At 59.9% G+C, this 27,600-nt stretch overlaps 1 protein-coding gene across 1 annotated transcript in view; it reads right to left on the reverse strand.

Moving 5' to 3' along the window:
• KCNN3 (potassium calcium-activated channel subfamily N member 3) overlaps positions 1-27,600 on the reverse strand; it is a 132,704-nt gene that overhangs the window by 76,785 nt on the left and 28,319 nt on the right. The window contains exon 2 of the mRNA XM_021682010.1: positions 19,736-19,831. Within this exon, the coding sequence (XP_021537685.1) occupies positions 19,736-19,831 (96 nt within the window). The remainder of the gene's footprint in view (positions 1-19,735; positions 19,832-27,600) is intronic.

Genomic DNA, 27,600 nt, shown 5'->3' on the forward strand with positions numbered 1-27,600 from the left:
GGGGGAGGAGAGGAGGGGAAGGAGGGCAGGAGGAGGAGGGGGAGGAGAGGAGGGGAAGGAGGAGGAGGGGGAGGGGAGGAAGGGGAGGAGAGGGAGGAGCAATCGGAGGAGGGGCCAGAGGAGCGGGCTTGGTGCCATCCCTGCCTGAGGCTGTGTGGGTAGGAAGGGGCGGAGCCAGAGCTCAGACCCGGGGGCTCGGTCCCTGCACCTGCCGAGGCCGTGGGGACAGGTGCTGAATTACGTGCCCCTCACAGGCACTGAGTCTGTCAGGTGAATGTACCGATTCAGGCACACAAAGCTTGCTGTACACACTGAGTTTCACCATCGCAGGACCATGAATACCATCCAACGGAGATGAAAAGAGGCGCAGGCTCCCCAGTCCCAGCGCTGTCAGCAGCCAGCCTGCCTGGTTCTCTGTGATAGGGTCAAAGGCTCAAGGTCACTGCTCCTCACAGGGTGAATGCCCAGCAGGGCCAGGCATTTGCCCCGTCCTGGTCAGGGCTCCGGTGTAGATGGCACCTGTGAACCAGGCGCTCAGAGGAGGGATGGGAGAGCGCCCAGAGCCCCCTCTGGAGCACCTAGGTGCCGTGGGGACAGGGAGCCCATGGGAGACAGCAAGGTGGTCCTGGCCTGCCCCAGGCAGCAGAGCGCAGGACCCCAGAAAGGTCCCCAAGATCCCTGTGCAGCTGGACTTGAAATGGCTGTGAGTGCTGGGGTATCCGGGGCTCGTCGCCCCCAATCAGACCGTTGGCTGTGTTCTTAGGGCCGTATACACAGCTCACGCTGAAAGAAAAGGAAAAGCTATGCCTCCCCGTGGCCCTGCCCCAGCCCAACAGACCAGGCCACAGTGCAGAACCACAGGGAATCACCCACCCCTGCTGGAGAGGCTGCTGTGGGCTCTTTCACCCATCCTCCATTCGACTGTGGGTGGGCGTCCATTGACTCCCCGCTGGGGCAGCCTCCCCCGTCCTCACGGGCTGTGGCTCGGGCACTTTTCTGACCCAAACCCTCAATGGGGGATGAATGCTACGGTTTGATGTGGGCTCCCAATGGGAGCCCCAGAGTCGGCTGGGATGTGGGACCCCCAGGCAAGGCCCTGCACAGCACTGGCACCCCTCCTGGGCATCAAGTGTAGTCCCAGGCAGTGGAGAAGGGGTCTTCCCGAGGGCCCAGGAAGCCCCCTTGTCTCTCCCCAAGAGACACCTGTTAGGAGGAAACAGATAATGACTCTGTCCACCGAGCTGGCTAGGGGACTCCAGCCTCCTTTTTTGGAGACTCTGGGGGAGTCCAGGACGAAGGGGCAGGCGAAGACCCTCCCCACACCCAGGGGCGGCCTTCCAGTTTAATGTGGGAAGCCCTGCTTCCTCCCTCACTGTCCCTGACTAACGAAAACCCTTCATCCCGGGAGAAAGGGAGGAGGCCCTTTGTATTGTGGAATGAAGTGTCAGCAAGCGGCGGCACTTAAGGTCCCAAGATACCCCCAGAATCACTTTCTATTCTGTTCTGCCCACGATCATTAGGGGAGATCTCTCTGCAGCCTCTGTAGAGCCCATTCACTTGAGGGAAAGAGATCAATGAGAAAGCTCAGCCCGGAGAGCCCCGCCGAAAGGACAGAGGACACTCGTTCCCGCCCCCTGAAAGAAGACTGACCAAAAAAGTTCTTTAACCAGGTAGCTGTTTCTCATCTTTTATACGGAAGAACAAAACCTCTTCCTGAGCAACATCTCTTACGCTTCAAACGAATACCACTTTCGTGACTTATTTTTAAGTGCACCTGCCTGCGAGCGCTCGCGGGAGCGAACCTGGGGGCGGGGGTGGGATGCTGGAGGCACAGCTGCTGGGCCCCCGGTGCAGGATCTGGGGGGCTCCCAGAAGGGCCTAAAGGCCAGACGCCCCACGAGGACGTGAGGATGTGCGACCCAAGCGCTCAGCCTCCAGGGCTCTGTTTGCCGCGTGGTGAGAGGGGCGCCGCGGGGAGAGGAAGGGGCCCCGCCCATCAGAGCAGGGACAAGATCAGAGCTCAGCATTAGCTCCCCTGCCCCTCGCGGCTTCCAGGATGGGCACCTGCCCTGCTGCGTGCGGGCGCCGCTGGGATGGAGCTGACCGCAGTCACCGCGCTGAGGTCACTCGCTGGGCCAGACGCTCTGCCGAGTGCCTCTGTGCTTTACTGCATCCAACGGTCGCAGCTCCTTACGGAAGGAGCTGACAGGCCCTGCTTTGCAGCTGAGGGAACTGAAGCAACTAGCCCAAGGCCCCAGAGCAAAGAGGAGGCAGAGACCCTCTCGACAGGCGGCCCGGCCGCGGGGGCCCACCCACACCGGCTCAGAGGCGCACGCACTGCCCGTGTCCGTGTCCGGGGCTTGCTCTCGGCTGGGGAGGAGGAGAGTTTGCGAAAATGCAGGGAGGGGGCAGGGAAGAGCTAGTCGGTGCTGAGTGACCACAGGGCCCGCAGTCCAGGCTCAGGGAAGGGGCTTTACCTGGACGTCACCGAAGGTGTTTCCAGAAGACTACCAGCTGCAGACGAGTGTTTATAACCCAAGCATAGGAGACAACACATAATACGTAGACTGCAACAGAGAAAATGGGATCCATCGATGGAAACCCTCCAGCCGGAGCCGGGCATCAGACTCAACCCAAGGAAACCCGAATCTGTCCGCAGGGCCCACGTGCTGACTCCAGCAGAGGCCCCCCGGCCATCCCCCCACTCCTGCTTCTGCTGGTCACTTGGAGGCCGCCTCCTGGGCCTCCTTTCGGGGAGCGGCTCTGGCTGGCTGTTAGGAGAGCCCGCCCCTCTCTGTGAGGGCCCTTCCTGCTGCGTGTGGGAGGTCAGGGGCCGCTAGGCTCGCCCAGGCCAGGCCACGTGCGTCCCGTTGGGGAGGGAGCCCTGGCTGGCCCTGCCTCGGCTCCAGCTGTGGGCAATGGGCTTTGGCCTCGGACAGGGCCCTGTGACGTGGTTCAGAAGGGCCCTGGGGCTCCGCTTCCCTGCACAGACTCCCAGAGCCTCGGGCTGGGAAGAAGAGGGGACATCTGTGTCCACCGTAAGGCGCGATGGGGGGTTGGTGGGGCCTCAAACAGGCCCCAGGAGACGGCCCACATGCGGTGACAAGTCAGGTCAGGGCTGCAGCTGAACAGTCAGGCTGCTTCACCCCACAAGCGTCTGAATGTTTTCTGCAGTGAAACCCTCTGAGCCTCAGGTCAGAAACGACACCTGTCACTTTGGAAACGACCTGGTGTCGCTGGCTCCCAGGGTGGCCCTTACAAACACGCTCACCCACGTCCGTCCGCACACAGGCGATTTTCTTCAAAACCAGAAAACCTACAACCTATCAAGCGTCCACCCCACTGTCCTCCGGGGCCGACAGGAGCTTCCTTCTCTGCGTGCGTTTCACAGTTTGAACCCGAGGAGTGTTGAGTCCTGCCGTTCAGTGTGTGCGACCAAGCGGCTGGGAAGCCTGCCCGGGGAGCACGGCCCAGCGGCAGCCACAGCTCTTCCCACAGCTGGAACGCTTGCTGCAGCTGCCGGCAGCGCGGGGGCCGCGGGGGCCGCGGGGGCGGAGGGACTCCTCCCACGAAGCCCCCGCCGAACTCCCCACGCGGGCACGTCTGTCCCCGTCCCTGGCGGCGTTCAGGGCCCACTGCCCAGCCGCACACTGCTATGATCGCCCCTCACTGCGGGGCACGTCCTCCCCCTGGGGCTCTGGACTCCGGCTGCAAGCTGGGGGTGCAGCGAGGGGGCTGTGCGTCCGTCCTCGCAGGGAGCCCGCCCCTGCTCCTGTGACGGGGCATCTTCAGCAGGAGACGTGTGGACGCCCTCGCAGCAAGCGCTAGTGTGGTTCCCCCGACCCCACAGCTCACAGAAGGAGTCGAGAGTGAGTGGATCCCATTAGTGCTGAGGATTCAGGATGCACCTTCTCCTCCACGGTCCCTGAGTCCCCACGTCATGGGGGTCCCTCTCCTTATGACCCCATGGCAGTTTGGTTCAAAGTCTTAACACTGCCGCAATCAGGTGCCCACGTGTTTCTGTCCTTCCCGTTCTCAACACCCCTCACTCCCTCCCGAGACCACAAGCTGTTTGAGGGCAGGGAGCACATCGTCCTCATTCCTGCCCTGGCACCGAGGATGTAACCTGGGTTGGCCAAATTCAACTGAGTCCAATACTAGCAATACTCACATAGTCCTACTGTGTGCCAGACATTCTCATCCCTTTTACACAGATAAAACCACTCATTGTCACACCAACCCTAGATGAGTAGCATGATTATCCCTACCCTATGGGTGAGGCCCCTGAGCAAGGCAGTAGCTTGCCCCAGGTTCACAGGCTGGACCTGGTAGGAGGAGCCGCCGGGCTCGAGTCCGACCTCCAGTCAAACACCACACACACTGCCTCGCAAGCTGAGCTGGTGATGACGTGGGGAACTTACGCCCTGCAGCCCACTGACGAGTCCTTGAAGCAGGCAGAGTGACCTTCCTCCAGGGACTCAGCCGCCTCGATGTTAATACTTTGCTGAGGGCAAAACGCAACCTTAGCCCAACTCCCAGGACCTTGTAAGTCTACTTTAACATAGTAGAGATTCCTTTGGAAACCTCCTTTATCTCTACCCCCTTAGATACCTGTTGACAATCATCCCCCAAGCATATGACCCACCGATGCATATCTGGAGGGTCTCATGACTCAGGTTTTACTAAACAGTAATAAATGACCTTTTCCTAACAATAGCTAGCCCACCTCAAGGTCCTGGAAACCTTGTTTCCGAAATCCCTGGGAGGCTTACACTCTCCCTAACCCCTCCTGGCTTGAAAGTATATAATCAGTCGCCCATCACAACCCCAGGGCAGCCCATCCTGCCCATGGTCCTGCCCTGTGCTTTAGTAAAACCACTTTTTGCACCAAAGATGTCTCAAGAATTCTTTCTTGGCCATTGGCTTTGAACCTCAAATTTCCACATCAGTGAGGATGCCCTAAAAACAAGTTTATTGTATTTTCTAGGAGAGACCCTTCATAGAAATACAACGTGCAAAAGGGAAATCAATAAAACTCAACTCTGTAGCAGCCTTACAGAGGGGTCTGAGAGGGGCAGGAGGCAAACAGGCCCCCTCCTGGGGAGTCCTCTGAGCAGCAGGGGGACACGGACACTCAGGACAAGCACCCCAGAGCACAGCTCCAGGAGAGAGGGAGGGTCCACATGGTCAGATGAGACTGCGTCTGTGGGGCAACCAGGCCATGGACGAGCTCAGAGCAATGACCCACATTCTGCTGCACTTTAGAATCACCTGGGCGGGGGGTGGGGGCACCTGGGGGGCTCAGTCGTTAAGCCTCTGCCTTTGGCCCAGGTCATGATCCCAGGGTCCTGGGATCGAGCCCCGCATCGGGCTCCCTGCTCGGCGGGAAGCCTGCTTCTCCCTCTGCCTCTCTCTCTGTCTTTCTCTGTCTCAAATGAATAAATAAAAAATCTTTTAAAAAAATAGAATCATCTGGGGAGCCTGGGAATCCTTATGCTCAGTGCCTCCCCAGAGCAATTAAATCCAGTCTCTGGGGTGGGACTTGGGCCCCAGCATTGTTTTAAAGGGTGATTGCTCGGGGCACGCGGGTGGCTCAATTAAGCATTGGACTCTTGGTTTTCACTCAGGTCATGATCTCAGGGTTGTAGGATCGAGCCCCATGTGGAGCTCCCTGCTCAAGGGGTCTCTGCTTGGGATTCTCTCTCCCTCTGCCCCTCCTCCCCTTTTGCAGAGTCTCTCTCTAAATAAATAAATAAATAACTCTTTAAATAAATAAATAAATAAATAAAGGGTGACTGCTGAGTGATACAGCCAAATTTGAGGACCCCTGGTCCAGAGCCTGCACAGAGTGACTCACCAGAGAAGTGGCTCTTCTGCTAGGGATTAACTGGTGTGTGGAGACTCAAACTGGGTAAATTCCTTCCATCTCCCCGCCCCCGCCGTTTGGGGTCATCCTGGGGGATGCATTTTCTCTGGGTTTCCGGGGAGTCTCAGAGAAAGCTGGCAGGTTTCAGAGCATACGGCTCCAGTCCCAACTTCAGCCCTGCGACTTTGGGCATGTTGTCTAAGTTGGAGTCCTCATCTGCAAATAGGGGCAAGATAATGGCCCCCTAAATGTCCACATCCTAGTCCCCAGAACCTGTGAATATGTTCACCCTACAGGCAAAGAGGAATTATCGACGCAGATGGAATTAGCATGGTAATCAGGTGACTATAAAATAGGGAGATTATGCTGGATTATCCGGTGGGCACAATGTGATGGTCCTTCCATGAGAGAGCAAGAAGCGTCGGTGTCTGTGATCTGATGTGAGAACGGGGGAAAGGCACCAGCTTCTGGGAGTGGGGAAAGGCAAGGAGACAGAGACCCCCCCCGCCCGAGCCTCGAGAGGCACACCGCCTGGCTGACACCTCGGGTTTAGCCCTTCGAGACCCATTTTGGACTCCAGACCTCCAGAAATATACGACAATAAATGTGTGTTGTTTTCAGCCACTAAATGGATAATAAGTTGTTACAGCAGCTGCAGGAGCCTGATACAGGGGGAGTGAGAATAAACTGGAGGCAGCGTGAAGATTAAATGAGATAAAGTCTGAAACACGGAGCTCTGCTCTTAGTGCCTCATAAGGATTAGCTGCTGTTACTGTGTCCGCCGTGGCCGTCCTCTGGGGGGCTGCCCCCTCTCTGCACCCTGGCTCCTGAGCTGCCCGAGGGGCCTGGCCAGTCCTTCTGAGACAGGGCAGGCAGCTTCCTACAGCCCTGCGATGGCCATTAACACAGCCCAGACCAGTCTCTGCTTCCTGACTCTGTTCCTGAGAAACAACAGGAAATGGGGTGGGAGGGGCGGGCAGCGGAGAGAGGGGTGGGAAGGAAGTCCCCAGGGAGCGCTCCTGACCACCAGCTAAGAAAGCCTCAGGAATGGTCAGCTATGGCCTCAGAGACTCCACCTCGTGGGCCCAGGGTGGCGGCTGGAGCGGGACCACGCCCGGTGGGCAGACGGCTTGGGTTCGCAGTCGTGACCTCGTCAGCGAGGAGGGTCCAAAGCTACACTTCATCACCCCTTGTGTGCACCTGTCTCTCGTGCACCCTTTCGCCCAGTTCTGCAGCTGGTGCTCACAGCGCTCCAGTGTGGCCGCTGTGATCCCGTTAGAGGGACAGGAACACAGACACAGGGCAGCTCAGTGCCTCGCCCACCATGACCATTAGCCACAGAGCTGAGGTTCCAACTCGATTCTGCTCCCCCATATATCACTTTCGGTTCATAAAGACCCAATTACTATTTCAGTCGTTATTGATTTGGTCCTGGCAGCATGAGAACACAGCTAGCACAGACTATTAATCTGTATTTCCACCTTGAATGCGCTAGCCACGGAAACGTGGAAGCCTCAAGAACCACAAACAACTAGGCTAGAAAGGGGTCCGAAGGAAATTTGGTGCCCAATGAAGAAATCTCACGTAGGCTCGAGTGCCGGTAACCCCAGCTCTGCATGGTGGTCAGACACCTTGGGCTTCCCGTGGCCCCTGTGCGGACCAGGCAGGTGAGGGAAGACGCGTTCCTGCCCCACCGTGCACACGACTCCCACCACACTGGAATGTTGCACCAGCCCCAGGAACTAAATTTACCCCGAAGGGACACCCAGATCAGAATGTTCTCTGCTGCATGATCCTGCCCTCAGCGTGCTCCTGGTTCTGTTTCCAGAGCCAGGCGGTGTTGGCTGTAAAGCTCAGCCCTGTCAATTTGGCTTGACAGCCACGCACACGAAGCCAGCCCACGGCGACAGACACCACGTGTTCAGATAGGAAAGGGGGCAAGGCTGGAGCAAGTGAGCCAGCAGAGCCGGCAGGAGAGGGCGGAACCAGAACGAGGCAGGTGTAGACAGTACCCACAAGAGGTCAGAGGGGAGGAAGGAGAGGAAGCCTGTGTCTGGGCGGCTGCCCCCAACAGCAGAAGCCACGGGCAGCAGGAGCCACGGCAGCAGGAGCCACGGCAGCGGCAGCCACGGCGGCGGCAGCCACGGCAGCAGGAACGGGCAGCAGGAGCCACGGCAGTTGCTCCTGGACAAGCCATCTCCCTGCATTCGCTCCTTTGCAACCCACTACAAACTGAGGAGCCCCCACACCAGCCTTGGGTGATGTCACCGACCTGTGGGCGACAGCCAGGCCTCAGGGACAGGAGCCCAATCCACCACACTCTGGGAGGGGGGCCTTTTGGCCACCGCGCATCCCCAAGCCTGCAGGCGGAATGCTGCGGGCAAAGCAGGGACGCAAACGCCCTGCCTTGGGGAGCGCCGTCTCCAGGCTGCTTGGAACAGTATATTCTTAGGCGGCGGCTGAGTTTGGGAACAATAAGGGAAGAGCAAAATTGCAAAACTCCAAGGTTCTTGTAAAGCCCCACCAGCTCAGCTCCTGCTCCACATCAACAGATCCGACAGCGCAGGCCCCACGAGGCCCTGGCTCCCAGGGAGGTCCTGACCTGCCAGGGAGGATCCTGAGGCCGGCAGATGTACTTCCCGTGGCTTTCACTGGTGAGCCAGAGTGCGCCAGGGAGCTGCCCTCTTTATTGCTAAGACCCCCAAGGAGGGAGACCCGTGGCCGCTTCCTCTAGCCCGTGCTGGGCTGTGGGTCAGCGCAGGTGCTGGCTTGGGGCTAGGGGCCCCGGGGACGGGGGCTCCACCCTAATCCCCATCCTCCCCCCACCCCCTGGGTCTCAGCACACAGTGAGGCCTCCCAGTCTCCCACTCAGTGCTTGGCTAATGCGGCTGGGGGACGAGCTCCTGGCTGACCCGTCCCTGAGCCCCTTCTGGCGGACGGGGGCTACCACCGCTCTGCACATGGGTGCCGGGCTGCCCCCTCTCCTCCTTGCCAGCTCCCTTCACCCCCACTTCTCAACACTGCCCCATGGACCTGCACCCCCATTCCCTGCTCCACACCTGCCCGAGCAGGTCCCTTCCCTAAAGCACCCTCACCCCTCCTGAGCCCTGAAGCTCTGCCCAGCCCTGGAGGCCCACCCCGACCGGCCCGCAAGGCAGCTGGGGGGTCCTTGCTGTGCCCACCACACCCGCCATCTGCAGGTGTCCCAGCACCCGGCGGCCAAGGCGGTGGTGAGACTTGAGTGCTTATCTCCCCGTTAGATCACAAGCCCATTTAGGGCAGGGCCCTTGCCATCCCCGTGGTGCCTGGCTCAGAACAGACCTTCAGGCCTCAGGGGAGGTGGAGAACAGGTGCTATTTCTAACATCAGCAGGAGGACAAATACCGCCCTGCCCACTACCTCCCCCCAGTTCCACACACAGTGGTGGTCATTTCTCTTTGCTCTCAAACCAACAAGGTTTCTAGCACATTCTAGCAAGAGCCCCAGAGAGGGCCGGGAGGAGCCTTGTCCCAGCTGCACAAACGAGGGAGCTGAGGCCAGGGCGGGGCGGGGCACGCGGTGCCAACACAGCAGAACAGACCTGGTAGGAGCGGCCTCGCGGAGCCCAGTCCGGCGGCGCCGGAGGCTCTGCACCTGGCGGGTGGCTCCGCCGTGGCCGGCCGCTGACCGCTGGTGCGGGGCCGCGGCCGGCAGAGCCACGGGACAGTAGTCATGGCCAAGCCCAGCGGCCGCGGCCAAGAGTGCCTCGGGGCCTGTTGCGGAAGCTGTGGCGGACCCCGTCCTGCTGGTGGCCGGGTCCACAGGCGGCAGCAGCCAGCCCGCGGCTCGCAGCTCATCGCCCGTCCTGAGTGCGGCTCTGTGAATGCAGAGCAGAGCTTATTTTGGGAGGGTGGGCTCGGGAGGAGCATAAAGCCACGGCCGAAGGGGTCGCCACAAAATGCTTAGGACAAGAAAGATCTGCAAATCCTTGAATTCCTTTTTCTCCATGCCTTCTGCCTTTAACCCACCGAAAGGAAGATTATCTCCCCAGATTCCGTTTGTGGTTCCACGGTCGTATCAGTGGTTTGGATGAAGCGATTATAGTCGGGCTCACCAAACATAGGACGAGGAAGCAAAGAGGGCCCCCAAACAGGCAGACAAGACCCAGACAGGCTCGAGGGACGAGCTGAACAAAGGGGGGGTGGCCTAACAGGCAAACCAAAGACGAGGCTTTTCCCCAAAAAAGCCAACCATGCAAGCAAGGGCAGGAGACTGGGGTGGGGGGTGTGGAGCTTAGCAGCTCTGTGACAGAGAGAGAGTTTTCATAAACATGAGAGTCAACGTTCCCCAGCCAGCTGGATGCAAGTCAACGGCGCCAACTGTCTTTGGCCGCAGGAACAGAATAAGAAAGCAGGTGCATGGCGCTCTGTACTGACCAGCTCGCAGGCCTTGGCAGGTGCAGACCAAGTGGGCCGAGTCGGAACAGCAGGGGCAAGGCGGAGACAGGGCCCCTAACCGCACCAGGGAAGCTGCGGATGTTTCATCTGGGGAGGAGAAGACCCTGGGACGTCCAACAAAGGAGGCTAGCAGTGAGGCTGCTGGCCCCTTACCATGGGACAGTCAGAAGGACAAGGACGTATGCGTGGAAAAGAGGAAGCTGCAGAAGCCTGACCCTCCTCCACAGGCCACTGACAGGCCAAGGCTCAGGGTCTAAAGGGAAGGCCAGATGCACCCCAGGCAGGCCTTGGCTCTGGGACCGGGGTTAGGCAGGGACACTGTGGGTCCAGGGAAGCAGCAAGTGGGCACAGGAGCAGGAGATGGCCCCTCGGAAGGCAGGCAGCCAGGAAGACTCCAGCCTGGCAGGGGCGGGACGGGAGGCCATGTCCCAGTTCAGACGGCTGGCGTTGCCACCCTGAGGGTGCCGGGCCTCACCTTGAGGCAGGCCTGGGACCCAAGGGGAGGACAACGGGGAAACCAGGATAAGGAAGGGGTTTCGGACAGGCAGAGGAGCCCCCGTGGAGCGGAGCAGATGCTGGGGTCCCTCCTAGAGGGGCGGCTGGGGCAGAGGGGCCGGGTGCTGCTGCGTGGACTGGTCTGGTCGCCGTCCCACCCTGGGCCCTGTCATGGCACCTTGCGCCCTTTTTTGGAGGGGAGTCCACCTGGCTCAGCCCAACTTCCAGGCTGCTTTGGGGGCCTGCGGAGCAGGGACAGGAGATGCAGTCTGGGTCGGCGCTCTGTCCCCGGGCGCTGCGACCCAGCAGGGCTGGGCTCAGAGGACCTGGCTTCAGCCGGCCCCGCCTCTCCCTGCCGCAGGACGCTGGGCGAGGCTCGCCTCTGAGCCTCGGCTGCCTTCCCTGCACAACAGGGATAATGACAGAACGGCCCCAGGCCCGGGAGGGCCCCCCCCCCCCCCCGAGGTCACAAAGGCACAGGAGCTGCACACAGGAGGTCTGCAAGTGGAGGGGCCGCCACTAGTGTTTGTGGCTTTACTAACCACTCCCCGAATCTAAACTTGGGACTAGAGCGCGGGCCGGTGCCATGGGGGGGCTGGCAGAGGAAGGCAGGTTGGGGGTCTGACGCTGGGCATGCGGGCAGGAGCCAGGGCCTGGGAGGAGCGCCCGCGCCCATGGGCCCTTGAGGGGCGTAAGGTTACATACGAGACGACAAGGTCAGCTCTGGGTGTGGATGGTGGGGACAGCGGCGAGCCGCGAGCAGGACTCGCTGACACTGAGCTGGACACTCAGAAACCATTAAAATGGCAAATGTTATGTACGCTTCACCACATGTTTGATAAACGCGCTGAAGTGACAGACTCAGGACGTGGCCCTGCGTCTACAGACCACAGGAACCACAGGCCCAGCACCCTTCCCACAATCCCACACGTTCGTATCTGCGCCGTGGTCAGAGCGAGTACAGCTCTGCAGGACTCAGCTGCCCTGAATTCTTTAATTCAAAGATAAGCCCGGCACAGCTCATGTCTTCTCCAGTGATTGGGTTTTGGAGAATTTGACCATCTTTCTTCTTGGGACACTAGAATGCTCAGAGTTTTCTTGGTGGTCCAACGCAATGACAGTTGTCCAGAACACTAGAAACTCCCCAAATCCACGGAGAGCCAGCTGTCTTTAGAATCAGTGCATCCCCACGAAGTCCCATGCTGCGTCTGGCACAGCAGGACAGCCCCGGGGGTGGCGGCTAGGAGAAGACCGGGAGCCCTGTGGGGCTCTCAAAACACACAACCCCAGGCAGGGGGTTCACTGGCCTTGGGGGTCCAGGCAGAGCAAGGGGCTCTGCTGCCCATGCCTGACGGAGAACCGCTGTGCCGGGGAGAAGAGCATCCTTTGAAGACAGTAGCAACAATGATACTAAATGGGATGGATTGACTCTAGGAAGGTCACGGGCGGCACACACGGGCCCCCGCAGGGACACAGAATATTCTATGCCGCTACGCCCTCGCCCCCCGGGGCCTGTGGCAAGTGGGCGTCCGTCCTCATGGAAGGAGACTGGGAGTTGGCACTGGGAAGGGAGGCCGGTCACCGACTTTAATTATCCTAAAAGCTTTTAGATGTCCGACCAGTTCATAGTTGTAAGAGACGTAACAGGAGTCACCTTTAAACTCTAAGATGTTCAAGCCAAAGAACTGTCTGCGATTTTTCCTATTTCAGGTTGGAGGCTATTCTGAGGCGAGAGCCAGCTTCCTTTCTGGGCAGAGGCCAGGCGGGCAGGAGAAGGGCAAGGCTGCTCGGATGGCCCCGCACGAGGGCCTCCTCGTCACCAGGCCCATCACGGCTCCCTCCCTCGGTCTTTCTCTCCTCGCTACTGGGCACCCTTCGGACACGGAACCCTGCATGCGATCAAAGGCCCCAGAGGTCATCTGATCCAGGCCTCCCGCCCCGCAGAGAACAGCACCAAGGTTGACAGGGGCACTCCCTCCTGCGCTCGTCTGAGCTCACACAGAGATCAGGCCCCGCAAAGGTTCAAGGGTGGAGGACACCCCCACTGTGTCAGACTCCTGGAGCTGAGGAAGCTTCTGGAGGACCTGGCAAGACGCATCTGCCTGGAAGTCCTAAGAGCTGGGGCGGGCCGACTGTAGGCCAGTACCGGTCACCCTGGTCACACTGGCCGGGTAAGTCTGAACATGCCCGGGGCCACGGTTTCATACCTGCTAACAGACACTGCACGCGCCCTGCCAGGGCGCATGAGACAGGGTGACATTTCCAGGTGACAAAACAGAAAGTCAGTACCAGCATCTGAGACACCGCACGCCGGCCCCGCGGGCTCCGGGAGGGCAGCCGGGCAGGGAAGCCCTCTGAGACAGAAAGGGTGAAACCCAAGTGTTTACATATTGAGCAAATAAGCCCAAATGTCACACAGAGGCTGCCAGGGCTAGCGTGGTAACCACGGCAATCGGTGGCCGGCGGCACAGGGGAGAGGCCGGGACCAGCGAGGGTGCAGGGAAGGAGGCCCCGCAGGGGCGGCCAGCTCGCAGACCCAGGCCCCATGCCCCGCAGCCGCAGAGGCCGGAACAGGACTGGGGCCGCAGGGTCAATCGGCCACACAGAGGCTCTTTCCTCTCCTACTGAGTGAGGGGAGAATACGTCCGCTCGCCGGCCCCCACGCTTGTCCTCGTTCCTTTCTTTGTTCTCACTGGACACCTGCTCTGTTAGGCGCCCCAGCTCCGGGACACAACAGAGTCACGTCGTCCCCTCCACACGGACTCACAGCAGGGAGCGGGTGCGGGCAAGAAACGGGGGTTACGGTTCAACATCAGACACTTCATGCAGGGGTCAGAGCCAGCGCCAAGCCAGCTCCCAGCCCCCGGTGGGGTGGCTGGGGACACTCCTGGAAGCCTTGGGGTCTCAGGGGTCCCCAATCTGTTCAGCCCAAAGGGAGCCCGTCTTGGAGCCAGTGAAGGCAAGTGAAATCCATCAGCCAGCCAGCCAGAGGCACCCGCCCCTAGGAAATGTCTACCAGAGGCCTTCAAGGACAGAAACCCTGCCCCACTGGGGTTAGGCAGCCGCCACCTCCCTTGGAGGACAGACACCCATTCCTCCCCTTCTTCTCCACTGCCCTGAAATGCTCCAGGCCAGTTTCACACAAACATACAAGGTGCTCTGCTCCCCAGGAAGGCGGGACTCAGCCAAAGCCTCTTCTCCCTGTGACACCTGCCTTGCCCTCTGTGCACACGGCATCACACACACCTCACACCGTGGCTTAGCCTGGTCCCATGCATCGAGGTCTAGGACAAGCAGCCTCCAAAGGCAGGGGATGGCGTGGATTATTTCTGGATTCCCAGCCCCAGACCAGGTAGTCCTTGGGGGTGGGGGTGAGCTCAGAGGGGATCTTCTTCCACACGGAGAGGGAGCGTGAGGGTCCAGAGCCATGCTTAGCCTGAGCTGTCCTCTTGTTCCCCAACGGCAGACACCACCAACTCATTCAGCAGTGGATCCTCGAAGCATCCGGGCCAGGAACGCCTCCTGCACCCCGGATGGCTGTGTCCCTGCGGCGGCTTGTCCTCCTGCACACACCCAGGAGGGTGCTCCGCTGCCCTGTGGGCCCATCAGGCCATGGGAGGTGAGCCCCTCCCTAACGTGAGCTGTCTCTTGAATATAATGTATGTCCTATAATTTGAAGTCATTTCCCTGTCAGCCGAGAACTTACTGGCATTTAAAAAAAACACCCACTTAGACACACTTACTAAATCACCAGTGTCCCGTTTCACAGGCCCCTGTGTTTCAACCCGCGCGGTTGGAGGCCCGTATCTCGTTACTGTCATTGCGTTCCTATCAGGTCTGAGGCAGGCTAGAAGCCTCTGGAAGCCAGCGTCAGGTCTTGAGGAGAGCGACACCCCCAAACAAGAGTGGCTACCTCACCCCTTTGACTTTGACTTTGACCAGTAACCACAGACTGAGATTAACGACCTCTGAAGCTCCGTGCACACGCGGGGCTGGACGGGGTGAATTTTCTGCCCCTGCTCTGCGCCCTGCAGCTTTCCGCCCCGTGTCTTCACCAAGGCTCTGCTCCTACTTCCAGAATAGGTGTGGGGCTCCCCCACCCCGGCCCCAGGCTCCGAGCCAGGGCACCGCCTCCCCGGGAGAGCGAGCCCCGCCCCCTCCTGCAGGCTCCTCCCCGGGAGGGCGAGCCCCGCCCCCTCCTGCAGGCTCCTCCCCAGCGAACCACCGCCCTCCTGCAGGCTCCTCCCCAGGAGAGCGAGCCCCGCCCCCTCCTGCAGGCTCCTCCCCGGGAGAGCGAGCCCCGCCCCCTCCTGCAGGCTCCTCCCCAGCGAACCACCGCCCTCCTGCAGGCTCCTCCCCCGGAGAGCAAGCCCCGCCCCCACCCCTGCAGGCTCCTGGACCAGAACCTGGCCCGTTATTTCCTCCCCCTCCCAACTGGCCCCCTCCTGGCAGCTGATGGCCACATGCAGTCTCTATAAAAATGGATCAGACACCCCTCCCTTAGCACTGTGTCCTCTCCAGCTGCCACCCTGGCTTCCTGCCTTCACAGCCCAACATGTTAGACAGAAGACTGGCCTGCACTCACTGTCTCACCTCCCACCACTGCCCCGTGACTGACATTCCCAGTGGATGAGGGCCACATGGACCCTGCCACGGCCCAAGGCAAATGACCAGTGTCCCCAGCTCCTTGACCTCCCTGCGCCATAACCAACGCTCCTGCCTCCTGGGTCTCCGCTGGCCTCCCTGACTGTTCCTTCTCCTCCAGGGGTCTGCCTTGTCTCGCCTCTCGCCCCACCCCCCTGGGTGCCTCTGCGGCCCTGGCCTGGAGATGGCTAGGTTCCTCCCTGCCCCACCCTGCCAGACCTCAGATTCAGCGCGCCCCAGACTGACCCGGTTATCACTCCCACCTCAACCTCCTTCTGTGGCTTCAATCTGAATGGCACTGCCAGCCCCTGAGCTACCCAGGCAGCAGGGAGGCTCCTCCCCTCTCTGCAGACAGCACCTCCATCCTAACAGGTGACCAAGTCTGGGCAATTCCACATGCTCAACGTCCCTCACGCACAGGCCCTCCTGTCCTGGCTCTCATCTCGCCCTGGTGCAGGGCATCACCAAGCTTGAAATCCTTCCCTGGGGCACCCAGCTTCCCGCTGGTGCTGCCCGTATCCATGGACCCACCCATCTCCTCTTGCAGGACCTTGTCCTGAGACAGCGGGGATGCAGGCTGCAGTTTCCTGTCTCAGGGCCTTGGTTTGCTTTGAGATGTCCTGTCCACCCTGTCTGCCAAGCAAACACATCCTTGGTTCAGCTAAGGTGTTTGGCATAAATTCTCTAACACACGACAACCCTTTGTGGTACTATTATCAGCCGCATTTTGCAGAAAGGAGATTGACTAAGAGGGATTAAGTAACTTGCTAAAGGCCACCAGAGACACTAAAATGTGACAAAGAGCATGATTTGAACCCACACCTGGCTACCCTAGAGTCCAAGTTCCCCACCGCCTGCTACCCTGCCTTCAGGGTGGTACCAGAGACGTTAGTCCGAGTCGCGGCTTCACTCAAGGGTGGCAACCCCTTGGGGAGCAAAGGTGATTTCGGGGCTTCCAGGGCAGAGCACCAGCCTCGGCAGAGTGGACCCCACTATGTGTGTGGCCGGTGCAAGAGTGGGGGACAAGAAGGAGTTCGGTGTGTCTGCGCCGCGGCCTCAACACGCGGGGCTGCAGCCTGGGGACGGGGGGCCAGCGCTGCCCCCGGGGCTGGGTGGTGACAGCAGAGACTGCAGGCAGCCCACTCTCCCAGGGAGAGTGTCTCCCAGGTTCTGGTAAATAAATGAAACGCCCGGTTTTTGTGTTTGCATTTCTTTCCAGTTCACACTGGCCTGAGGATAACAGATGCCTGAGCCTTTGAAATCTCCATGCTCCAGAAAGCCAAGCAGAAAAACCCGAGGAGAAATGGGGCAGCTATCTTCAAACGACAGAACTGCCTTGTGGGAGACATGGGCCCCTGCTCATCCCTGCTCGGGGCTCAGTGGACACTCCGGGAAGGCCCGCTTCCTCGCAGAGGAGGGAAGACTTTCCAAAAACCCATGCTGCCCATCAAAGGAGAGCCCCCCTCGACCGGCAGAGAGCCCCCCTCAAGAGGCAGTGGCTCCCTGTCACAGACAGAGCCCTCAGAGGTAGGGGGTTTCTGCACAGATGGGGTACCTGGTCACCTCTGGGAGCCCGCCAAGCCTGAGGCTCCACGACAGAAGCCAGCGTTCGGTTAAGAGCCACCCAGCTTCAGAATTGTGCCTCGAACCACAAGCCATCCAAACTGACACGAGGAATACGATTCCAGAAGGCACCCCAGCCTCCTGTGTGCCAGGGCCAGGGGCCCGGATGCGAGTGTCTAGGGCGGGGGGGGGCGGGGGTGCCGACACGGTCACGTGTCTGCACCAAGTGCACAGCAGCTGGTGTGGGAAGTGGTGAGCACGTCCTTCACACAAGACCCGCCTCCGCCCCACGGAGGGGCGAGCCACCCCCCCCCCCCCCCCCCCCCCAGATGAGCAGCAGCTGGTCTCCCCCACCCCCGCAGGTGCTCCCGGCACTGCCCCCCCCAGCTGCCCACCCCCCTCCTGCTGCGCCCGGACCCAAACCAGAGCATTACAGAATGAGGAGGCTTAGGAGCCCCACTTGACAGATGGGGACACCAAGGCCCAAGACCACAGAGCAAAGGAAGAGTCCCAAGGGCTTGGACACCGGACATCCTGCATCCAGCGCCCTTTTCCTCAAAAGAGGCACTGCAAACCCCTGCTCTTTGTCAGACACTGTGGGTCCCTGGAAATGCAGATTCATGACATCACCATCCTTAAGTTTGGGGAGAAAGACACAGAACAGGGAACTGCATGTGGTTGGGCGAGGTGTGTCCGAGGGGGCCCTGTAGGAGCAAGCTCTCCCCGAGCCGACTGCCGGGACCCAAACCACCCCCACGTCCCTCGGGCAGGAGAAGGTCCAGCTCCATGCAGGAGTCGCTTTACTGGAAAGGTAAGGGGAGAGAGGGAGCCAGGGACTGTGACTCCCCACATGATGGGGGGGCCATGGGGCCACGGGGCACAGCTCTGGAGGCTGAGAGCGCAGGCAAGCCCGGGCTGGCGAGGGGGGTGCAGAAGGGTGGGGGTTCCAGCCTCCTGCAGGAGGTGCCCAGCTGGAAGTGGGGGGCAGAGGTCACAGGAAGACCACCAGCTTCCACCCCGGACTCCACTGTTACCAACCCTCTCAGAGTCCAGCAAAGTGGGTGCTAGGACGTCCATACTTCACATGGGGAAACTGAGGCCCAGAGAAGCTGTCACGGACCCCAGGTCCTGCAGGCCGAAGTGTCTGAGCCAGGACTCAGTGCAAACTGTGAGGGCCCGGCGAAAATAAGCGGCCGAAACAGTGTCCTCTACTGCCCGTAGCTAGGGCGAAGCGGAGACTGGGTGTGAGCCGCGTTGGGACAGGGGGCGCCGCGTGAGCTGGTTGCACTGGGCTGGGCTGGGCCAGGTCTGAGAGCCGAGGCTGGGACCCGCTCCGTGCCGCCCCCCAGCCGGGGCCACAGCCGAGCTCCAGGACTCGGCCTTTGGTCTTGGGCCTGGGTGACATCTTGCGCACAGGTCAGGGGGCGACGTAGCAAATGGGCTCCCTCCGGATGAGACACGGGGATTCAGAGCGGTTGAGGGAATCCCTGGGCCCCACGGCTGGTTCAGGGCAGGGTAGGCCTGGCCCCTCCTGCCTGCACTGGCTCCTGCCAGGGGCTGACTGGACCCCAGCCCGGGTCAAAGACCACCAGCTCCACGCAGTTCCGACTCCGTGAAGGAAGCTTCTTGGTGGTGTCTGGACGCGGCGCTCAGAGCACACGTCTGTCTGAGCACCTGTGAGCCCCTGAGAGTCGCGGTTTCTGGATCAGTGTCCTCTGGCCATCCACAGCCGGGAGCCCTCCCATGGTGGCCGGGAGCCATCCGGGCCGGCCCAGGGCCCCGACACCTACCCGCATCTGCCCCTGCAGCCACCCGCCCAGAAAGCCCCACAGCAACGGGGACAAGATTTGCATAGCATTTCCGGCTCACAGAGCACTGCTTGTCCTGTCCTCTGCGAAAGCTGCTCCAGACAGATGGAGAAAGGTCAGGGCTGGCCAAAGACACACTGTGGGAAGAGTCGAGACTCAAGCCGGTTTTTCAGACCGTGAGCTCTGGTCCTTGTCGGTCTGTCGCCTGCAGCCCAGATGTGGCTGCCCTCCTCCAGCCCAGGGACCCGGATTACATCCAGACTCACATGCATGTGAGGAAAGGCATCTGGAGGTTCTAGAACTACCCAGTCTGCAATGGAGAGGGTCAGCCGGCGGGGCCGGGCGATGGGGCCCCAGTGTCCTGAGAAGATGCTGCAGGTCTGCTCACGCCTGCACCCCTCCCCCGCCCCAGCCCAGAGGGGCTGCCTGTCCCTGGCCTGGAAGTGCACCCAGAGGCCCAGCCGACACTTCTCCAGGGGCCGAGTCACTTCTGAGCACCAAGAAACAGCAACCCCTCACCCACATCAGACTTGTATTTGACCGAGAGAGTGACTCCTTCCCAGCCTTCAGGGTCCAGTGGGGGTAACGGCCACACCACTGAGAAATACGGCTGCTGGTGGTATTTGGTGCGATGCGTGCGTGTGTGCGCAAGGGGACACGAGACGGGGCTGCCTCGGTGCGGGGGGCGGTCTGTGGCTCAAGCTCTGAAAGGCTCCAGCGAGAGACAGAGAAGGTACGGGGCTCTCACGGCGCAGCCATGAGGATGTGGACCAGGACTGCCCCCCAGATCATGAGGCCATGTTCGCTTCGGGGACCCCCAAATGAAGATCCTGTCACGCCGTTCTGAAGGCCCAGGGCAACCCCAGTTCCCTCTCTCATGGGGGTCCAAACCGGAAGGGAAGAGCCCTAGCGCCAGCACCTACCTGGACCTCCCGCGTGTGGTAGGCGATGATCAAACCCAAAAGGATGATGGTAGACAGACTGATAAGGCATTTCAGGGCCAACGAAAACATGGAATCCTGCCGGAGAAATGGAAAGAGAATTAGGACGGCCAGGAATGGGGCCGGCCGCGGGGCTGTGCAAAGGGGAAGGGGGCTCAGGAGCATGGCCAGCAGGTCCTGCCTTGGGCTGGGCCTGGGGCCGCGGGGGCTGAGCACTCCCCCGCCCAGCCTCTGTTTTCTAGAGTTAAAGCCTACTTGCACTCCTGGGATGGAGGCTGCCTGGGCAGGAGGCATCACGTTTGCTCTCCGTGGCTCAGTTTGCGGATGGGTCGTTTAGAATTTTGCCTCCATGCTCACAAGTCATATGAACATAATTCCTTTTTGTGCTGCTTTTCTCCGTTAGGCCTTCAATCTCCAGCCTGGGCCTCTCTCTGAACAAACCTGAACCAGAGGATTCCTGAGCTCCTTCCATCTCTGACCATGCAGGGTTTTCTCCAGCATGACGTAGAACGTCCTGGCAGGTGTTCTCACCCCCAAGGTTAGGTCAAGAGCAGGGAGGGAGGCAGGGTGGCAGAGAGCTGCTGGGGAGCAAAGAGGGGTCCCCCCTGCAGAGGGTGGGGCAGGCAGGGGTGCGCCCCCAGTGTTCACTGCATCTTCCAGCCCCAGGGCGGCGGCGAGAACCGCCAGGCAGCACGGCTCTGGATGCAGCCCCTTCCCGGCTGTGCGGCCTTAGGCTGCCCACTCCACCTCTCTCTGCCTCGACTGTCTCACGTGTCCAGTGGGGGAAACACTAGTTCCCGCCTCCGAGGGCTGCCAGGAAAAATAAAGGCATCTGTGGGTGTAAAGTCCTAGACCCGCGCCTGGCCTGGGGAGGCTTAGCTACCTCTGTCATTCACTTCACATCCTCTGCAGAGTCAGGTTGTCTGGGCCGGGACATGGTGCCCTGCTGGGCATTTGGAAGCCAGGAAGCAGGGGCGACTCCGGTCCCAAGGGAAGACGGGAGCACAGCCCAAGCAGAGTAGCTGATGCGCCGGGCAGCACCTCCGAGCTCTCAGTCCCCAGAGACCCACGGCATGCCCGCAACAGCCCTGTGCTCACAACCGCCCCTGACTTCCTTTTTTTTTTTTTTTAAGACTTTATTTATTTATTTGAGAGAGAGAATGAGAGACAGCACAAGAGGGAAGAGGGTCAGAGGGAGAAGCAGACTCCCCAGCTGAGCAGGGAGCCCGGTGCGGGACTCGATCCCGGGACTCCAGGATCATGACCCGAGCCGGAGGCAGTCGCTTAACCGACTGAGCCACCCAGGCGCCCTCCGCCCCTGACTTCCCAAAAGCACCTTACAGTGTGCAAGGTACCGTCACATATTCTCTCTCATTCATCCTCACGACAGCCCGCGGCCTCGATCCCAACTTTGCGGACGTTACAGGAGGAGGCTCCGGGCGTGAGTGGCTTGGCCGGAGTTGAAAGCCAGGGTCTCTGGCTCGAGCCCAGAGCCCTGCCCTCAGGCGCTCAGGCCCTCTCTGCCATGAGAAGCCCACTCAAGCAGATCCAAAGGACAGCCCAAGTCAGTAAGGGGAGGTGTCTCCAGCGAGGAGACAACGAATGCCAAGGGAAGCCTACGGCAGGGCTGGGGGGCTTAACGGAAGGAGGGAGACAGCACCGCCCGAACACCGCGAGGCAGAGTGAGAGTGCGGCTCGGACCTGCAGAGGCCCAACCCCCCCTCTCCACCCTCCACCGCTGCAGGCTGAGACCCCAAGAACCTCTCCCTGGTTCTGTCAATCATGTATTTGATACAGTTACTGGGTGGGGCCCTCTTTGTGCAGGCACAGGCTAGCGCTGGGGACCCACGGAGAATGAATGAAATAGTGCATTCCTTCATTCCTTCATGACGACTGCTGGAGCCCCCTAGATGCGCAAGTGTGTGGAGCGGTGCGGGGTTCAGAGCACCCTGCCTGCCAGAAGCTTCCGCCGGTCTGGCTTATGCACAGGCCCCGGTCTGTGAGCCGCGCAGGCTCATCCGCCACGGGGAGGGCTCCATCCACACTGCCCAGACCACGGTCTACACCTCAGCCAGGTTTCATGGAGCCTCCACAGTCCACAACGCAATGCAGAGCGGCCTGTGGTCCTCGCTCCGCACACACGTGCGGACAGAGCCCGGGGCAGCCCTCAGGAAGCCTCCTGTCTCTGAGGGCACGACTGGGAGACGCCGGACACACCACCCAAGCCTAGAGGTCTGACCTACAGAGGGCTGAACACAGCCTGAACTCGGCTGTTTCCAGACAAGACCGACCTCCCGACAGGAACCAACAGGGACGGCTCCCCCGGCCCCTGAGCCAGAAACGGCCCTAACTTCTCCCTCCAAGGGCTCTGGAGGCATCTGGGGAGCATCACGCCTCGCCTGGGAAGGCCTTGGGATCAGCTGCACATTTCAATGTCTAATTTATTTCTTTTGGCAGAAATGAACTAAAACCAGAACCCAAGTCTATTTCCATCATTTTTAGAGGAAGAGGTGGAGGGAAAGGGGCCAGATGCTGCCTCCCGTCCTTTGAGCCTCTTCCTTTTGTTCTAAAACTCAAAGCCTTTACATAAGAGGTGCCTTCCACCTGCTTCTCGGTTCTGGTCAGCTCCAGCCCCACAGGGAGACGAGCTTTGTCCCGGAGCCACGGGTCCCTCGCCTCTTTGCAGACTTCCTGGCATTCTCTACTACGTGTCAATGAAAAATAAACATCAACAATTTCTAATAGCTGGAAAACATGTCAAAGTCTGGCTGGACTAGAAATGTTTTCTATTTGTTTAAAATGTTGAATTGCCATCATTTCTTTGCTGCCTCAACTCCAATGAAGCTTGAAATTGATACGGTTCTTTGGGTGATGGTAGCCAGCGAATTAGCTGCCACACAGCACATGGGGGCACCTGCCACGTGCCCTGCCCCACAGGCTCCCATCTGAGGGGCGAAGGGGCTGCTACGCGGGGAGGGGTCCTGTCATCCGGCCAGCCCTCTCCTCTGCAACTCAGAACTGTTCAACAACAGAGCAGCGAATGCTTAGGGACGACATCCCCACAGATGAGTCATTTTTAAAAGCCGTTTATTCCTAAATGCCCAACACTATCAGAGTGGTTAAATAAATTTGAGAATAGCCACTGATGGACCACTAGGTAGCCACTTAAAACCACTTCTGTAGAGAATATATGAAGAGGAAAAGCTCATGATATCCGGTGAAAAACCCAGACACCAAAGCTGCATAGATGGTCTTTCCAATTATTTTTAAATTTATTTATTTTTTTAAAGATTTTATTTGACAGAGAGACACAGTGAGAGCAGGATCACAAGCAGGGGGAGTGGGAGAGGGAGAAGCAGGCTTCTGGTCGAGCAGGGAGCCCGATGCGGGGCTCCATCCCAGGACCCTGGGATCAGGACCTGAGCGGAAGGCAGACGCTTAACGACTGAGCCACCCAGGCGCCCCTCCAATTATTTTTAAATGTTTTACTTTTTTTAATGTGAAAATGACTGAGAATATAGCACCACACTACATAAAGCGTCCGAGTACCCGGCCCACCGTGAGCGGCTGTGCAACCAGCCAGGGAGAGCCTGCTGACCCCAGGAACGCTATTCTGCGCCGTGCTACCTCGGAGCACCGAGTACAACAGGTGCGTGACAAGTGCTTCTGGAAATTACTTAGGAACAGGACTTTCCCTTTTACCTGACATTTACTGAGTACCGACTGTACCCGGTGCCAGACTAGGCTTCTCACATCCTCCCCCTACAGACAGGACCACGACGTCTCCGTTGTACAAATACAGAAACTGAGAATCAGAGACACAGAGTAACTTTTCCAAGGTCACAAAACTAACCCAGATTTTAGCTGTCTACCGATTTTCCTATATACCGTTCTTCCCCGCCGACTGAGACAGTTCAGCCATCCTCATGGAGGCTGGCCACGGCCATCCACCGGGGCTGCAGAGGAGATCCTAGCAGGGTGGGGAGGCGCGCTGCCTTCCTGCAAGGGGCCGCCACCACCCGCGAGCCCTTCACGCCCCTGTGACCCCTCACGATGGCGCCCAACGGGCCCACAGCCTTACGGAGAGGCCTGCCAACGCCAGGCGGGCCTCACCGAGCCACGTTTACAGAGGACGAAACGAAGAGTCTGTGGAGCTACCCCACGTGACAAGGCAGGATTCGAGAAGCCAGGATGCACTCCACATCTGTTTGTCCCCAGATCCCGTGCCCTGCCCATGCACTGCACCCCTGCCCGCCCCCTGGTCGCACCCTGCAGCGAGGACTCTCAGAACCGCTCCGCCTGTCCTGTCCCAGCCTGTCCTGCCCCAGGGCTATGGGGAGTGGGGGGGGGGGTGTCCCCGGCCTCTGCACCAGCCTCCTGGCTTCCAAAGACAGGCCGGAAGTGTAATGAGTACGGTAGATCTTCCCAGACACGCTCAAGTCCTAAATGTTTGACTGCTAGGGACCTCTGAAGATAACAGAAAAACAGCGTCCCGCAGGCACGAACATGAGCTTAACCAAGGTGGAGTGTGCAGGTGCTTCCCAGCCGAGCTGATGCCCCCCAAGTGTGCGTGCGCCTGTTCTCACGTCTGTGGTCCGTTCGTGGTTTCTGTCACTGGCCCGGACCCCTGAGGGGGAAGAGACCATGTCATCTAAAGTCTGTGCTGGATTAAGATCTGCATGCTGTGCATTCGATCTGGAAAATCATAGTTTTAGAAATGTTTTCTGTCTGGTAAGGTCAACTTTTCCTTCAATTTCATGGAAAGGCTCCAATCTTGACTGATATTCAGTATCAGCTTAATCCTCTGTCTCTGGAATCGTTGTCCTAATTACTCACTCCTGCTCATGAACACTGCACACGTCAGAACCAGGCCTGGGCCATGCGGGAAGCCAGCGAGCCGGGTGCCGCTCTCCGCAGCTGCGCCACGCCCCTGCCTGCTCCCTCGGCTCTCCCACCCCTCCTCAGGACCTCTCTTCCTGCCCACTCTCCCTGTCCTTCACCGGGGGCTCCTGCCTCAGCTCAGGCCCACCCCCCCTCTGGTACCCTCAGGGCAGGTGGGCAGGGCCTGGAGAAGCCAGGCTGGGATAGTCAGAAATGGGCAAGAAGCCCAGGTGGAGAGAAGAGACCTACAGGTGGCCCTTTCAGCGACCAGGGCATTACGAGGGCCAGAGGAGGTGCCCCTGACCCTATGTCCTGAATGTGAGGAGTGCAGACAGCACCTTCTCCCCAGAGAAGCTGCTGAGCCGGCTGGGGTGCCTGAGGCATATTCTCGGGGAGCACAGAGCTGAGGCTAAGCCGGCCACCCTCCCCTCTGGCCCAGATGCTGGCAGGGACACCGTGAGCCAGCTGATGGGGGCCAGGAGCAGGGCCCGGACCTGTGCCCGCGGGAAGACAGCTTCTCGCCCTGGCCTCAGTCCTTGGGTGATGCCACACCTGAGCTGGGAGCTCTGTTCCCGGCCTGGATGCCATGCAGGGTGGCCTCCACACCGAGCGCCCACAGCCTGCCTGGGCCCCACGCCCTTCGTGAGCAGACCCGCCCACGCCGCCGTCCACACCTCCACTGGGGTGGCCGGCTCCCACTGCCACGGGGGCCTGATTTGCCCACTGATGTGTGCTGGCCTGAGCGCTGGGGTGGACGCCCCAGAAGGGCAGGGGTTGCCCCTCCACAGCGCTGTGTGTAGGGTGCTGTCAGGCACATAGTAGGTCAATAAAGACTAGCTGAACATGGGCTATTTGAATGAAGGTGGCGCATTTTTGAGACGTGAAGCAGGTGGACACTTCCGTCCTGACTTTGCAGACTCAGGAGCTAGAGGTGCAGAGTGTGCATGACACGGCCCAGCGCGGCAGCCACTGCTCCGACCCTCTGAGCAGCCTCCCGGGCCCGGGGACGCTCACTCACGTGCCCACTGCCCCTGAGCAAGGAGGAGGCGGGGGCCCCCGGGGAGCCGGAGCCTCGGTCCCATGGACCGTCCAGGCCCAGCCTGCCGCCTGACAAGCCTCCCGTCATGTCACCACTGAGCCCCCGGCACCTTCTGGCACGACAGACAGAGCAGGAGCAGCCTCAGGTCGGGGCTGGGGTCTGCCTCCTCCCGGCAAGCGCAACCAGGGCTGGGCCCGGTGTGGGGAGGGCAGGCAGGAACGTGCGGAGTGAGGGAACCGGCCGTCCCAAAATAAAACCCATCAAGTCAGGTTGGCTCGGGGCATTTCTCTGTGGCTTCCACTTGGTCATTCCCAGAAGGAGATGGAGCCTGATGTCTGGGGGCGCCAGGCAGTTAATAACAAGGACATTCGGGTCTGAGCAGAGGGACCATGTGACGCTTAGTGAAGCCCGCACCACGGCCAGGACACCAATTAGGAGGAAATGACACCCTCCCAGGCCCCGGCTCTCCTCTGCTTGACGCCCCAAGGCCACAAACATAGTTCCAATTAGGGAGACGGTTTCCTCTGCGAGGTCTGAGCAGAGCAGAGCCGGCCTTCTCCACTGCACGCTCGCTTATGATATACTTTCCTGCCCCGCTTACAACACAGGCAAAGATTCTGTGCGATTCAATCAAATGTTTCATCACCCGCCTGCCACGTGCAGGTACCGCTGTGCTCGAGGAGGTCCTTCCAAAGGCACGTTGGTGTTGGCCGCTCCTCAGGCCGCCGAACGCTGGCCCACCGATGGCTCTTCCAGACATAAAGGAAGCGCTTTACAAACGTTTGCTGGGGAGCAGGTGCGGAAGGGTCAGTCCAGGGCCTCCGACTTGAGCTCTACACCAAGGCAGAGTGAGACCCGGGCCTTTACCTCCCAGCCCTGTCGGGCAGTGCGGGGGCCGAGGGAAGCCCGCCAGGCACCACCAGCCCAGCCATCCTAGAACCGAGGACCTTGGCCCCACTCCAGAACAATTAACTCAGGATCTCTGCAGGGGAGGCCTGGGCACTGACATTTCAATACTTCAGTGATTCTAATGTGCAGGCCAGTGATGGGACCTGCTGCTCCAGGGGCACAAGAAAATTCCAGAAAGCTGAGGCCACCACCCCGCCTTCAGGAGACACTACCAAACAGGCAATCACACACACGTAAGTGTGTGGAGCCCCAGAATCTTAGAGTGAAAAGGAAACTCAAAAGCCATCTAGTTAAAAAACACATGACTCTCTGTGAGAGTCCTGGCATGTGGTCATTCACTCTGCTTGATTACCTCCAGGGACGGGGAACTCACTTCCTATGAAGGCCGCCCATCACTACTTTGGAAGGCTCTGACTTTCTCAAAGACCTGGATTCTGCTTTCTTGGGTGCTCTGTACCCAGTAAAGCTAAACAAACGAATGCGTCTGTGAGCCTCACTCTGATTGTGGCATCAGAGACGCCGGCGCCAGAGTCCTCGATTGGTGAGACCCTCCCCAAGGTACACGCCCAGAGGCATCCTTACAGATCAGCTAGCCGCACATGCTTCGCTCTGTGTGAGGACACGGAGGCCCAGGGAGGCTGGCTCAGCCCCTGCCCAATACCAGCCCGGGTCGAAACAAAGCTTAGAACCTGGGTGCTGGGGCGTCCCCGCCCACACTCTCTTCCCTGTTTATGAAAACAACCCCGAATTTATGCATTCTCCATAAGCCAGATCCCTGTCCTGGACATCACCTCCCGATTTTTCCCCTGGCCACTCTGTCTCCTTCTCCAATAAACACTCTGCTCCGGATGACCTTGCCTCCCCCCACCTGTGGAAGGTGCGTGCCCTTGGCCTGTGGGCACCGGCCTCATTCCCGTGCTGCCAGAGCCTTGGCAGCCTTCTCCCACCCTGACAGGCACACACCTGCCACCATGCATCTCTTTGGCAGGTGCTGACCCACACCTGCGTCCCGGGAGAG

Source organism: Neomonachus schauinslandi, chromosome 6, assembly GCF_002201575.2.
Source record: "Neomonachus schauinslandi chromosome 6, ASM220157v2, whole genome shotgun sequence".
NCBI lineage: Eukaryota > Metazoa > Chordata > Mammalia > Carnivora > Phocidae > Neomonachus > Neomonachus schauinslandi.